Below are 14833 nucleotides of genomic sequence, written 5' to 3'. Positions count from 1 at the left end.
CAATTTCAAATTTCCAGGTATAATTCATTAACAGAGATTTTATATATATTTAGTTTTGTTTCATCCTTGTTTTTGATTTTAATGACTCTCCTTCCAGTTTCTCCTGTTTATCAGCGTCCATCTTACCATGTTACTGACACTTATTCTAGCTAGTGTCAGATCAGGCACCAGCATTTTTTTTATCTTTGTAGTGATGGAGCTGTTCAGCCTTTCTCATATCTTCCATAAAACCTTACATATATCTTTTCGGAAGTGATGACAGAACAGAATCTTGCAGGACACACCAACGAGTATAGGCAGAGCAGGCCTCCTCTGCATGGCCAATAAAAGCATCTCAGAAAAACTGCCACCCAAAAACTCAAATGGATAACATGGGGCATCAGTAGTATTACCAAGCTTTGAAAGTGAGTTTTACTCTATTTTGGTAAAGCTATTTTTATCAGTTATCAATATCAGTTTTTGAGTTCAAGTTATCCAGTGATTTGAACTCTGAATTTGAACTCAAATCTCTTATCAATGGCACTAGCATTTCAGAGTATTTCAAATGCCTAATAACAGTTTCCTGGCAGTGTCCTTCCTTTGAGGAGCTCCATTCAGGATCACAAACTGTGAATTATTCTGTGAAAGAACAGGCTAACTGCTTGTAAGAATCTGATCTCTAAGCTGTGCTGATGCAGGAAGTGTATATAATTTTTAGTGCTGTGTCTTTGATTTCTGGATTATATCCAATTTGATTTCACAAGACATCACAGAACCTCTAATCTCCTGAAGTGCAGAATTCAAATTCACACTGCAGATACTTTCCCAACTTTAATCCAGATGTACTTTCCTTTCTATGAATTCATGCGTTTCTAGTGGCATTTTTCAGACATAAGCATGTGGCATTTCTATTGCCTTCTGCACATTTTTAGTGCAATTTTACATGTTATTTTGTGTGTAAAATCCCCATGAATCTTATCTGTACAATTTTACATGAGTAATATGATCAATCTGTGTATAACTGTTTCAAACTCGATGCACAACTACAACAAATATCAGTAGGTAAATACACAAAGTATAATTAAATATCTTGAAGCAAAGTTAGATCAAAACCAAATGGGTGTAAGCTGGCTGTTAATTAATTAGGTTGGAAGTCAGAAACATGTTTCCATGAGTAATATGATTTGCAGCCTTCCAAAGACTTAGTAATACTTAGAAATTAAACTGATGATCAGAAAGAGCTTGATTTTTCTGAACAATATTATAAAGTTGTGCTGATATCAGAGGAGTAGACATAGTGACCCAGGAGTAAATATGTATTCCTATTCTAATATTTCAGGATAGTAAATGAACACAAGTACAAAATGAATGTAGGCCCCTATCACATAACTCTTCTGCTTCCAGAGCAAAATCTTCCTCCATTTCTTTCAGATTTGTTTGGGTTACTCATACGTACAATAGTTTACATAGTGGCTCAACTAGTTATGTACAGCAGAAGTCAATGTATTGACTTGAAAATTGCATGTCGGGGCTCTGCTTTTTTGCATGTGCTTTGGGATAAAGTCCTTCAACATACACTAGCTACTTGTCTTTCCTAGTAGGAAACTGCATGTTTCAGATACTGGTAGAACTGCTTATTAATAAACAGGAGCCCAGATCTTTACCAGACTTAACCAATATATTTTAAAGCCCTTCAAGGTGGTGATGGCAGATTATGCCAGGTCATGATTTGGTCTGGGGTTTTCAATTTCTCAGAAAGTTCTATTTCTGTCTAAAACAGAGAAGACCCACTTGGCAGTTATGTGTCACTTCCTGTGTTGCTCTGAGGGCTGGAAGTCTCATCTGTATTTTAGGCCCAAGGCCTCCCATAAATTGTGGCATCATCCCAATAGGCACAACACTCATTGCCTATATATAATTCTCTTGTTCCCAATGACACCATCAAAATCTTACATCATGAGCAATCCAGGACTCATCTGGAGACAGCTACAGCTTACAAACAGGACAACACGACGTAGTGGTACAACAGGTGTTCTAATAATCAGCTGCTGCTGGTAGGGACAATAAAAATGTCATTGCTTTATCTTTAGCTTTCATCAGTATTTTGCAACCAGAAGAGGTAACTGTTAAGAATATTAGAAGCCATGAGCCATGCTGCAAGATTTGCTTTACAAATTCTAATATTAATGCAGAAAAATGAATTTTGTTTTCCTACCTGAGAGTTTTATGCTACTTACATTATGTATTATTTATTGTGTAAATTCAATTGCTATAACCCAGTTCATTACACTGGCATCCCTGACTTCCTTTTTATGGAATTTTTCAAAAATGTACTCCAATGAAGAGAGCATTTTCCTTATCAGTAGTTCTCAGGGTTATTTTCCTCCAGGCAGAGAGACTGATAGCAGTCTCTAGATGCTCTGTTCTAAATGAATGAGAAGGGAATTCATTGCTCAGAGGTCAAACTGTTAAGTTTCAGAGGTCGAACTGTTAAGTTAATAAATACTTAATTTATTCTTTTCCCTTTAAAATGATAAGTCATTCATTGTAATTAGATACAAATACAAATTAATAATCTTTCATGCTTCTACCAATTTTTTCATTCAACTCTTAGGTCTTTTTGATGTAATTGTCAAAAGGAGAAATACATGTATATTCAGCAGTCATCAGATGCCACATCTTGCTCTTGCTGTTGTCAATGGCCATGTAACTGGAAAGGTAGGAAATGCTCTTACTGATTGCTGTTTCATGATAACATTTCGTTATGTGATTAAAGATAGTGCTGTTTTTAATCTGTCTAATAAATAATCACTCTTCCAGTCAGGTAAGGAGCTAAGAGCTAAAGAATAAACCCAGGAAACTGCCAGTGGTTAGGCAAATTCAGACCTCGGGCTTTGTTTAGGGTCTGTATTCTCACGGTTTACTTTTTAATCCTTGATGAATTTTTTTAAAGGCCTGAATGTTTGGTGTGGGAATACCAGACTGTTCCAAGCTATGAGTTATATTGACTTGTCACATGCTGACAAGATACTTGGAATGCCCAAATATCCCTTCTTTTTGGATAAGTGTCAATTCTAAGGACTGATTTTAAATGTCCATTTATTTCCTTTGTGTTTTGTTTCTAGGTAACCTGCCTATCAAAAGCCAGCCAAAATATTCTAGATTTGTTTTGATCATTACTGTTTCATCCTCTCTTCAAAGCCTTTCTTGCTCAGCACTGGCAATACGCAAGTGGGCAAATGCAGTTGTAGAAGTTAGTTCTTTCTGACGGAACTCTCTACCGACAAGGGAGGAAACTGCTTCCCTTTCTATTATTTAACCAGTGAATAATCTAATAGTCAAAGCAGGCCCCATCTCTCTCTTACATTATGTGCACTGGCATTAGAGGGAATAGAAGGCTTTCAGCAGAAGTAGGTCTCTCAATGGGAATAGCTTCAAGCTGCCAGGCAAACCGTCAGATCCCCCTGCAGGGCTTTCTAGCTTTCATGTTCATTAGCATAATTCTGATAAAGAGAACCTCTTGCAGCCTGTGACATTGCATGCAGTATGTATCGCTGCAACAGGGTGTTAACTGGGTGCTTGAGTCCCAGCTCTCTCTTTTCTTCTTTGTTACTGACACGTTATGAGCTTGAGCAACCTATTGAAACAGTGGCTCTCAATTTTTTTGTTTTTAATGCAAGTGCAAGTGCAAGATGCTCCTCTTCTCAGGGAATGTGAGAAATATTGTTTTTGTTTAAAATTCTTTGAGGTCCTTAGAATGAATATATGTAAACATAAACCAAAGTGGCAATAAAAGGATTACATTGACCGTGAAATGCACATTTAATTATATTTTGAGGGCATGCTGGCTCATTTCTTTCACAATCACCTCTAAAATCCATCCAATTTTTCCTTTACTTTTTAAAGTCTATATTGGATCTAATAGACAGTTTTTTTGAGAATGAAGATCTTTCTTCAAAATGTAGTGCTTGGGAAATGAAAATTTTCTCTAGAAATATTCGTTCTTTGAATTATGAAAAATACTGAAAAATGTGAAATTATGTAAACCAGAAGTCTTTTAAATTATTGGGTTGATTATTTGCATTTAATGTTTAATAAAGTCCTAGTTTTATTGAAATATGTGGATGATGATGAAGTTGATAAAATGCTTAAGTAAGTATTTTGTATATTGTTTCTTTCATACAATGGGATCACAGTCTGCAAACCTGAACAGATAAGCATGGATAGTGGTTGCTTTACTCTTCGATATAAAGCTCATGATTCCATAAGTGTTACCTGGGAGAGTAATATAAACTAATGAGGAGGGACACTGAAGCAAATGAAGGAGGGTTGGTGGTAGATAGTTAATTTAGTTCATTCCCTGTGTATGCTGGTTTTATGTTCCATCTGCCTTGCCCAAGTTTTTAGGCTGTGACTCTCTAATTGGAACAGCCAAGTATCTTTCATGTTACCCTCCAATTTGTGTCATTTTAAGACGAAATGTTTCTATATTCTGACATGCCATAGAAGCTACAGTTCTGAGCCTCTCGGTTTTAGAACTGCAGGTAAGAAAAAGCAAGTTTGAGGAAATAGAAGGATATTTTCATATTAAACTGGTACCATCACTGTAGTGTAGAAACTGGAATGGTACGAAAACCATGTCATCATACTCATTCTGTTTTGGATTTTGCCATGTCTTGTAGTTCATATCAGTGATTATTCCTACTTTAACCATGTTAGCACAAAGGTGAGACTCACTGTGAACTGTGTGTTCACCTTCAACCAAATTGCTGTGCCATTCTGGAGTCAGCCAGGAATCCAGGTCACACTGTTACGTTCAGTCTTCAAGGCAAAGTAGCTGATGAAACAACAGGATATGCTGGACTTTCCAAAGAATTTGTTGTGCATGTTAAGGTAAGGTGGGTGGAGAGGCATTAAGACCCTTCTGAAACTTACCCTTATAAGCAGATTGCATTTGATTAAATCTCAGAGGACTGCGAGATGAAAAGTGATCCTCTTCCACGAGGTGGAGCTAAACTACAGTTTAACAGGTATGTATTACTTGAGAAATTTTCCTTTATGCCTCGTCTAGGGAAAGCAATTAAAATCCTGTGGCTGGTATGTTCAATTAAGGTGAGTTAAAACCTAGAGAAAATAAAGATACATCTCTGAAATTTTAAGAAAACCTTCCAAAAGGTTGAAAGTATGCACATGCAGGAGAGTTGCAGGAGAAATTACTCAATTTGAAATGAACATTCCTTAACCTGCCACCAAACTTGTGCTCAGAATGCTATGCTACGCTGCTAAACAGTAAGCAGCAGTGCAACTGTGGAGTGGTGAAGGACTTCCACTATTCAGATTAGTGTTTGCACAGAATTACAGCACATGTCCAAAGGCTGAAGGTATATTTCAGTTATTTGGGACTTATTCACTTACATTTTATACACGGAAATGCATGAAAAAAATGCTTAAAATAAATCAGTATAGACGGTAAAAACGTCAAAGATAAATGTGGAGAGATGCTGTGCTATTAACAAAGGACTTGTTGTCTCTGATGCGAAGGGTGTATTTCACCATGGTGCCGTCATTCTGCTCAACACAAGCCTCTGCCAGGCTCTCTCCCTTGGGCCTGATGGCAGCTGCAGCGGAGCGGGACGTCAGCAGCAGGAATCCTATTGGAAGGTGCATAAAGTCAGCTCTGGAGTCTGCATGTTTGAAAGTGTGAGAAACCCACGAATGTATTTGAAGATAAAAGATGGCCAGTGTAACGGAACAGTAAGCGGTTCCTGTTTGTGTTTTCCTCTGCATGTTATTTGAGTATATTGTCAGTGATAGCAGTGAATCTTTTTTGAGTTGCTTGGACAAAAATGTGATAAAAACATTGCTCAGGTTTAAAAATTTTCAGATCTTTTCCCTTATTTGCCCAAGGAAAGAGAGAAATGCAACAGGCAAGTTGTCAGATATGTTCAACACTTGATTGTAAAGATCTACTTATATTTTTAAACTAGGGAGAAAGTGGATGCAATTGAAGCATATCTGTTGGTAGATGATGACTGTGTCAAGATTCTGTTGCACTGATCTGTTTTCTATTGAACAACTACAGTTACACTGATGTGAGTTTTTGGGGAGAATGTTGATGCCAGGGAGCGATGGTGGGTGTTCCCAGCTTTTATTGAACAATTCTGTTTTGTTTGAAATTAAGGACATGATTTTTTTTTTTCATCAGCTAACATCATGTAGAGTTTTTTATTCTTGAAATTACCTTACCATTTATAAGTAGTCTTTATATTTAGGAGTAAAACTGGATTTGGGAAATGATTGAAATATTCTGATTCTTTAATGAATTTGATTTTTGAACCTGCTAGGAGTTTAACTATTGTAGATTTACATTTGAAAGGAAACAAATTTACTCTTTAGACTCAATGTCTACTAACCCTACATCTATTTATTTATAATAACTGATATAATTGTTTGGAATGTGGCAGAATGTTTTGTGATTGAAAGTGGTATTAAGTGTAAACTGATGATTGATCAGAACAATACTAATGAATAATTAAGATGCAACCTGTTGAGATCCATGACAGTTTTCCCACTGACTCTAATAGACTTTGGTAAGAGGTTGAAGTATTTTATGCATATTTTGTATATATATTTGTGAATGTCTTACTTTTCAGCAGTGCCCTCACTAGTGGACTGGGAGGCCTGGCTCAAAAGGAGAGTTTCACATATAGCTTGTACTTTTCTCTCTAGCAGTTAATACGTTTTGAGGTTAAAAATGTAATATATGAGTGATCTTCTCTAAGAAACGTTAAACTGGGATTTTATTGTCTGTTTTTGGTTATTGTTCAGAAGGAAGTTGTCATATTCTAAAGACTAGCTGAAACCCTGATGCCTTAGCCCATGTAACTGTGACTGCAACTTTAGTGTGTACGATTCTGTGTGCTTTTAAATCCACAGTCATATTAACTTATTGCTGTTAAAGGATCTGGTTCTCTCAGAAGTGTATAGAGGCTTTGAATGAGTAAAGGCTTTGAAATTTATCATGTAAGTACTATGAAATGGGAATTAAAAATGTTAAGAGCAGACAGTAAAAGTAGTTTATGAAAAGCAGAAAAATGTATTTAATAAGTGTCATTATGTCATGTAATGCTAGCAAGTCTGCATTATGTACAAACTCATATATATTTCCTCTGTTGTCTAAAATAGAATTTTTCACATTCCCTGTCCTCCCGAAACTTGGCTAAGTGGGAAACTACTTTGAAGATATCTTAGACTTTGCCTAAATCCTCACATGAATTAGAATGTTTTCACATGTGATTTTTTACTTACTCAGACTATGTGATTGGCCTCATCTGACCACAGAGGAATAAATAGGGCCAAGATGCAGATTTGTGTGTGCGTGTGTGTGTGTGTGTGTGTGTGTGTGTATGTATAATAACATAACACATTGAGAGGAACCTAAATTTGAAATGTCGTTAGAAGAAAGTAATATTCAAGTCTTAAGAAACACCCAAGTTCCCCAGTTATATCAATTCAATTGTTGAATTCATGTTTCTGTTTTCAATTTCTTAGGGCACAGGTGATGAATACTGTCACTTTAAAATTGAGCATAATTTGGAAAGCGGGTCTGTAAGCCTCGAATCAGTGCGAAACAAAGGAATATATGTTGGTCTTCTGCCAGATGGCCAGGCTAAGCCAGTCATTCACACTGGAGAGAGAAACATTTTATTCTATCCCCAGGTCATCAAATGTATGTGATTTCTTAATATGCTTCAATTTGCTTTAGTGATCGGTGTTTTGACTGACAAAATTCAAAGTAAAAGCATAAAAGCTAAACTTATACAATTTTCCTTGTGTGTTTGAGTACTTTTAAAGGTGAAAAGTTTATTGCACCCACACATAATTTCTCCTGGGTGGCTAGTTATTTTTTCTTCATCTTTTTCTTTTATTTTTAACAGTAAATGATGCAGAGGAAATCATTTTTTTTGCTGACAAGATAGAGATGGAATTGACTTCCTGGGTCTGTTCCCCATTCTAGGCACATTAGGGAAACCTGAGAGATGGTGTCTTGCTGTCAGCTATACCACAGTCCTTCCTATATTTATGAGGAAAGCAGTAGACTTTAGAGAGGGTATAGCTGACAGTCTTCAGTATGGTTTCATTTTCAGTGATGTAAAATACTTTACACTCTCCCCACCCCAAGTGTATTGATTCTTCTGTCCTACAGTCAGATGTGAGAGTTATGGCAATCAAAAGCTCCCCCACTAGGCTGACACGTTCTAGCCGACTAGCCAAGACCTAGAAATTCTCTCTCAGCACTCTCTGGATCATGGCCATTGGACTGACTGCTTGTCTCTTCTCCTGCTCTAGTTCCTTCAGGAGAATGAAGTTTTTTATTTGGTGATCTGTTCATAGCCGGTTGAGTTGTGTTAGAACTGAAGAAGATACTGGTGGAATTACAGCATTGCTATTCCTATCTTGTGGAAATTGCCATAGAGATCAAGAAATGCAACGTCATTTGAAAATTATAAACTGACCATCAGCTTTCAGTTCAATTTCCAGTTAGATTTTTGCCAGACACAAGCAGAACAGGTTCATCTAGAATTCTTTGATCAGCAGTGGGAAAATATCATAGCATACAACCTGTCTTGTTATGAATTCTGTTTTGTGTATATTTTGACCAAGAAACATTGAAGCTTTGTGAAAGCCACCTTAATGGCATCCTCACCATTCAGTCCCTATGGGCTGCAAGGTAACAAGAACACTTCAGGGAGCGTGTCCTTGTAGAAACAAGGAAAGAATTTTCTTTTGTACTCTTTGGAGGATTGGGTTTTCCATGGAAGTTCTTAAGAAAGTAGTGCTTCTCAATGCCATTAAAATAAGCTAAATGTTACTTTATTACAAGCTCAGGTACCCCCAAATCCCTGTTACTCAGTAAAAGGAAGATAAAAGGAGCTAATATTTTCTACCAGAGTAACCAAGATTTGCCTGTTTGCTGTTTCATATTATCAGAAATATCCTCTAGCAGCTTTCATTTCAGCGTTCCACACTTTAAGAAAGGAAACATCAAGGGGGTGGAGAAGCTTATCTTGAGGAAAACTACATTTGAACAAGTCATTTGATTCATACATCAATGTTAAATTATTACTTAGATTTTCAAAGCAGAAAAGGGATTTTTATTGGCATGCTATATTTTTTCTTTTTTTCATGACATATTGCTAACAATGAAAGCCTATTACTAGTAGTTGTGCAATACATAAAGGAAAGATTTTGGCGTCTGTTGTGTTGAACAATTGTGAGATCTATTATTACTGTTTGTCATTGCATATATGGGAAGCTTCTGAATAAGAAAAAGCAAATGATTTGCAGCTACTGGTAGAGTTTACATTTCATCGTTTTAGTTGGCCGGAAAGAGCCTATGGGAACATCTGCAGCACCCAACCGAAAGAAAAAAGAGTTCAGAGAATTTGAACACCAACCAGCATATGAGCAATCTGAACACCAGCCAGCCCAGAAGCCAGTATCTGAAAGCCCTTTAACTTTTCCACCCACAAGTAAGCGACAGTTCACAAAATATTTCTTATACCGCACTATATTATGACTACCTTCTATGCATGTTTATAAGGACTTACCTCAGGTCAAAGAGTGGGGTTTTTTTGGTTTATTAATTAAACAATGATCAGCATATAACCACTGAAAAATTTCACTATACTATTTTCCAAGTATCTAGCCACCTAATCTCTTTGTCTGTCTTTTCTTCCTCTTATTAACTATTCCGTGGCCTAAATTAATAGGCTAATATCATACAGAGCCCTAGCCAAAGCCCACTGAAGAGGATGGAATATTTCCCATTTATGCCATCCAGTTTTGTGTTGGATCCTTTTTAGCTGCTTTTTCATTCACTGAGGAAAGAGTAAGATTTTCCAGTACCGCATGCTAGCGTCATATCTATATTTAGGCAGGTAGGAATTGTTAAATGCTGTTCTAGTCATGGCTCTGAAGTGATCATGTACCAGCTGTGTTTTACTAGAGTGAAAAAAACACTTTCCTTGAGCTACAGAAGTTACATAAATGGTCTAAGGCAATGATTTCCCCATCTCAAAATTTACCAGGAATATTCAACATCCTAGTAACTAGAGAAGCTGTGACTAAGGAGCTAAATGATACAGTCAGGCAGTGATACAACTGTTAAGGAGCGGGGATGATCAAGGTTGCTTCCTGGTCCTCATTTATTTTGATGTACTCAAGGATAGTGTATCTGCACAGTGTATCATCATCAAAACCAGATGGGGTAAATATAAACTACAGAGCTCTGCACAGCATATTGAACCACATCCACATGGCAGAAAAATGTTTGCCCCCTTGAGTGTGCTTTAAAGGCAAGATTATGTGGGATTTTCGCTATGGGAGAACATGCTTAGTCACCTAGAGCTAGTCCCAAAGGTATTCATACCATCAAATGATTTGAGTGGGTTGCTAATTTGTTTTTGGCCTGTTGTTCAGAGTACTATTTTGAAGTGTACATGTAACCTTTGAGCCAATGTGAACCAGAGGATAACCAAACCAAGCTGAACCAAAATATCCTGCCTGAATTATTGTTTCTAAATACTGCTAATTGTTTCTGGCAATGTTTCCATACTTAGCTCAGAACACCCACTTTCACTTTCTAATCTATGAGACTTTATGTTGAACTATTTTGTCACAAAGCCTTCCCAAAGTGTTGTGGGCTGTCAGCAAGTAGTGTGATGTGCTGAATTTAAAAACCACAGTAATGACATACAAACCATCAAACCTGTTTTTAAAGAAGCAGAATGTTTTTAGGTTCAGATACAAAGGATCCTTTTACAGGTGCATAATCTACCATAAAATTGGTTAGGTAAAGTGTATAGCACTTTGTTAGAAGTATTTGTGACATTCATAAATGTAGATTCTGCTTATGCAAAATGAATAAACATATCAAAGTTATTCTGCCTTTCAGAGAAAATGCTCATATTTAGTCAGATGTTTTCCCTCAGAAATACTTTAAAATCTAACCGACCATTGACATTTGGGGCTGAGCCTCAATTTTTTAATCCATACTGATTAAATATTCATCCGCTTTTTTTCACTCTCGGAGTTAGTGTTCAGAAAAGGACGATGTTTGTATTTAGTATGCAATCTAGCTGTATACTTAACATCCAAACATAAAACGGATTAACCCTTAGGCTGTCCAGGACATTTTTTCTATGCTTGAATCTGCTGACTGGTCTCTGCTTTTCTGGTTGTTGCTTTCATAAATAATATTCGCTTTAGGATTAGTTAAACAGAAGACTATGCTACAGCAGTAGGGGCTTCACATGCTGCAGTGTGAATTCTCTATTCTTCAAGACACTGCTTTCACCCTACAAGGATGGCGATAGGTCCCAGCCTCTAATTAACGACTCACAAGATGGATGATTAGAGTGGCTATCAGAGACCAATTCAGCTAAAATACATGTAAAACACCACATTACAGACTCAAGGCTGGTCATTTGTGCTGGCCAAAGCAGAAAGAGAAGAATTTGTATACACTTATAGGAGCACATAAAAGTTAAGGATAAAGGACACAAAACAGAAGGCACCAAAGGTTCAAATCAATAATTGTGTTTATTTTTTAAAAACCTTTTTATCTTATTCATTTATGAGATGCAAAAGCAAGCCAAAATCAACAGCTCTACTGACAATATAGACTAGTGCCATACATACATCAACAGTAAGCATGCAGGAATATTATGTGATTTCGTGGGTGACTTGGTATTGGGGATTTCCTCTTTGCTTGTCCCTGTTTTTCTGAAAGCATATTTAAATTTCATTGGTGAAAACATGCCTGCATGTGCTAGTAAAATTGAGGGGAAAGCTCCCATCAGCTTCAATGAGACGCTGCAGCCTGTGACACTGAGAACAACTTTGTCGTTCAGTATTAACAAATTGTCTCTGAGGAGCAATTTCTATACCCTGCATGCTCCTTTCCTGTCTGGAATATTGTTAGTTGCTATTAATTTTTAACATATTTTATTTGCAGATTAAAATAATATAGAAATAGTATCTGTTCTGTTTTCCATTTGATTTCAGGTAACCACAATGCAGAAGTTAATTTTTTGTTTATTTTTAGTATGTGGATTTTTTTTCTTTCAAAATAACTTACTCTCAATTATGATGAAAAATACAATAAACCCAGCAATTCTTACAACATTCTTCCTATTTCTAAATTGCCATAACCATTCCAAAGTTATACTACTACAGTTAAAAATACTACTGTACAAGTCATACTACTAAAGTTCTGAGTTTCTTAAAGAATAATTAACCAAATTTTAGAGTGTTTACCAATGCAGAAATTCACTCTGATTTCAGAATTTAGTCCTTATTTATTGTAAACCTTTTTACTGTATCATATTCCATTGCAATTCCTTGTGAAGTTTCTTGTGAAATTTCGTATAGGTTAGGATTTCAGGGCTATTGGAACCTAATTCAGGTTCAGTGGTTTACTTTGATTTCAAAGTATGATTTAGCCTAGTGTAGAAGAACCTTTTCACATAGCTAGTCCAGCCAGCTATATACTTTCATACTTCTTTTTTTTAAAGTAAAATGACTTAAACAAAAGCCTTTATCCAATATAATCAAAGCAATATTTGAGGAAATTAAAAGGGAAGATCAGGACCATGCTTCAGTACTGAATCAATCAATCATCTTCATTTATCCAATTTGCTTCACTGATGTTTCAGCAGAATGCGGAATTTGTTGCTCATATAAGTCCCAAGGATTCAAAACTGTCTTTCGCTTTGTCCCCACACTTTTATTTTAATGCTAGCAAAATTGTGTAGTCAGATAATTCTTGCAAAATTCTATCATACACTTTGCTTTATTTTGTTTAGTATTTAATGAAGCAAATTAAAAAGCGGAGGGCTCTGACAGGAAGATATCTAGTGCATCTGGAAGCTGCATGCTGATCCTTTTGGGAATTCTTGAACAAATCAGAATCATTGGCTTTTATGAATTCTATGATATCCTAAGTGAACTCCATTATAGCATTTGGAGCCTCTGGTCTCCAAGTGTGGTTTATAGAAAGCAATTAATGGGTGAGGAATGAGCGAGGAGAAACAAAAGAAAATTTATCTGCAGTGCAGATTATATTTATTATAGTTAGCATATTAAAAAGTCTCCTTGCAGCTAGATTAAAAGGCTTTGTGAGGAGATCTTTAGGAACCTCTGCAGTAGACAGTATGTTAGACAATGTATTTGTTCATCTTTTCAAACTTAGTGCTTAGATTATAAGTTTTTGGAGGCAAGGGCTCCCTCTTCCTAGATGCATGGAGAGGACTTCATGGTCAGTGACAGTACTACTGAAAAACAATGTTCCATAGATCTGATATTTGTAAACTCCATTTGGTTTAAAATATACAAAATTACTCTCCCTCATGCCGAGAGAGTCTATTTTTTAATACTTCATGTTCAGGGGAGTCATTTGAGATCTCCATCTATATTTTTTTTTCTCAAAAGTAGATAAAAGATCAATAGATCCTATTCTGAGGTGAAATATATGTTTTCAAAAATTGTGTTTGCTCAGCCCTTTAAGTTGTGAAATTTATCTATAAAGTTTGCTGTACTGCTATTATCTCATTCATTCAGAAACTCCTTTAGCCCAAATATTGGCACCGAATGCTTGCATGTCGATGGGCTAGGATATATGGTGATCTTCTTCTGGATATTTTACAATATTTAGTTAATATTTAGTTTGAATAAAATTAATTTCCTGAATCACTTTTTCATTTGAAATTAAAATTGTCTGTGTTCTCCAACCAGTGATTCTGCTAAGTAACCTCCCAATACAAGGCATTTGAGGAGTGTTTATAGGTAATTCTACTGATTTTAAAATGTTAGGGTAAGGAAGCAGACGTATTGGTTTCATGGCCATGGTTCTGCATACTGGCATCCTTATTCTAAACCGGAAAGAGTAGTGTGATGATAGTGAGTGTATGTGAGAGATACTTGTTCTTTTCCAGTTGAATCTTGTAGCTCAACTAATCAGAACATTTTGGTCTAGACAAGAAACATAAATCAGTCTTTTTTGACTACCTCTTTTGCCATAAAAAAAATACAATCTCCTCTGTTATGCTCTCCTTATGTGCTGACGTTACAACAGTGACTGGCAGTTTCATGTCGATTTTGATCTTCCACTAATGTTCTTTATTTCACAGAGGAAATGAGAAATCCCCAAGGTGTTGAGTGTCCCCTTCCTTCAGATGATGAATGGAAAGTGTCAGTGCTGAAAGGAAATTCAGGAACTCAAGTAAATGTCACTCTCTGGATATATGGAAACAGAGGAATAGCTGGACCAATAACTCTTGTCAAGGACAACAGAGAGCAGCTGTTTCTTCCCAGGCAGGAGGATGAATTCCAGGTAGCTAATGAAGGCTAAGAACATTATTCTACTGTGTACCTTTCCAAAGATTATTCTGTCATGTGAAAGGAAAAAATGTTTTTCTCCTATGTTTACTGCGTAAAATAAATCTCTGTCTAATCTCTATGAATACTGCATTAAATCAGCTTGGTGCATATAGTTAGCAACAGAGGAAATGCTCTTTTTTTCTTTTTTTTTACCCTTCTCTCCCTTACGTAGTAGCCAAAATGGGAGAACTGCAGAAGTAAATTGCTTTCTTTAAGGCAATTGACTTCAACTAGCTTTAGAAACTATCCACTCCTAAACAAATTATACCTAATGAAAGGCTTATAGATTGTTTAGGGATCTTTACTAATGAAATGTTCTTGCATACAGTTTTCAAAGCATACTATAAGATGGATACTGTGGAACTCATTCAGTTATGAAAGATACAACCTGGCCATTTTTCAGCCACCATAC

General features: G+C 36.3%; 1 protein-coding gene across 1 annotated transcript in view; it reads left to right on the top strand.

Moving 5' to 3' along the window:
* RP1 (RP1 axonemal microtubule associated) overlaps positions 1-14833 on the top strand; it is a 185212-nt gene that overhangs the window by 37468 nt on the left and 132911 nt on the right. Inside the window, exons 12-17 of the mRNA XM_068933834.1 lie at positions 2594-2697; positions 4699-4872; positions 5521-5733; positions 7531-7708; positions 9360-9512; positions 14172-14374. Coding sequence (XP_068789935.1) covers positions 2594-2697; positions 4699-4872; positions 5521-5733; positions 7531-7708; positions 9360-9512; positions 14172-14374 — 1025 coding nt within the window. The remainder of the gene's footprint in view (positions 1-2593; positions 2698-4698; positions 4873-5520; positions 5734-7530; positions 7709-9359; positions 9513-14171; positions 14375-14833) is intronic.

Source organism: Struthio camelus, chromosome 2 (genome assembly GCF_040807025.1).
Source record: "Struthio camelus isolate bStrCam1 chromosome 2, bStrCam1.hap1, whole genome shotgun sequence".
NCBI classification, from domain to species: domain Eukaryota; kingdom Metazoa; phylum Chordata; class Aves; order Struthioniformes; family Struthionidae; genus Struthio; species Struthio camelus.
The sequence above is the reverse complement of the archived record's forward strand: the minus strand, read 5'-3'. Positions and strand labels throughout refer to the sequence as shown.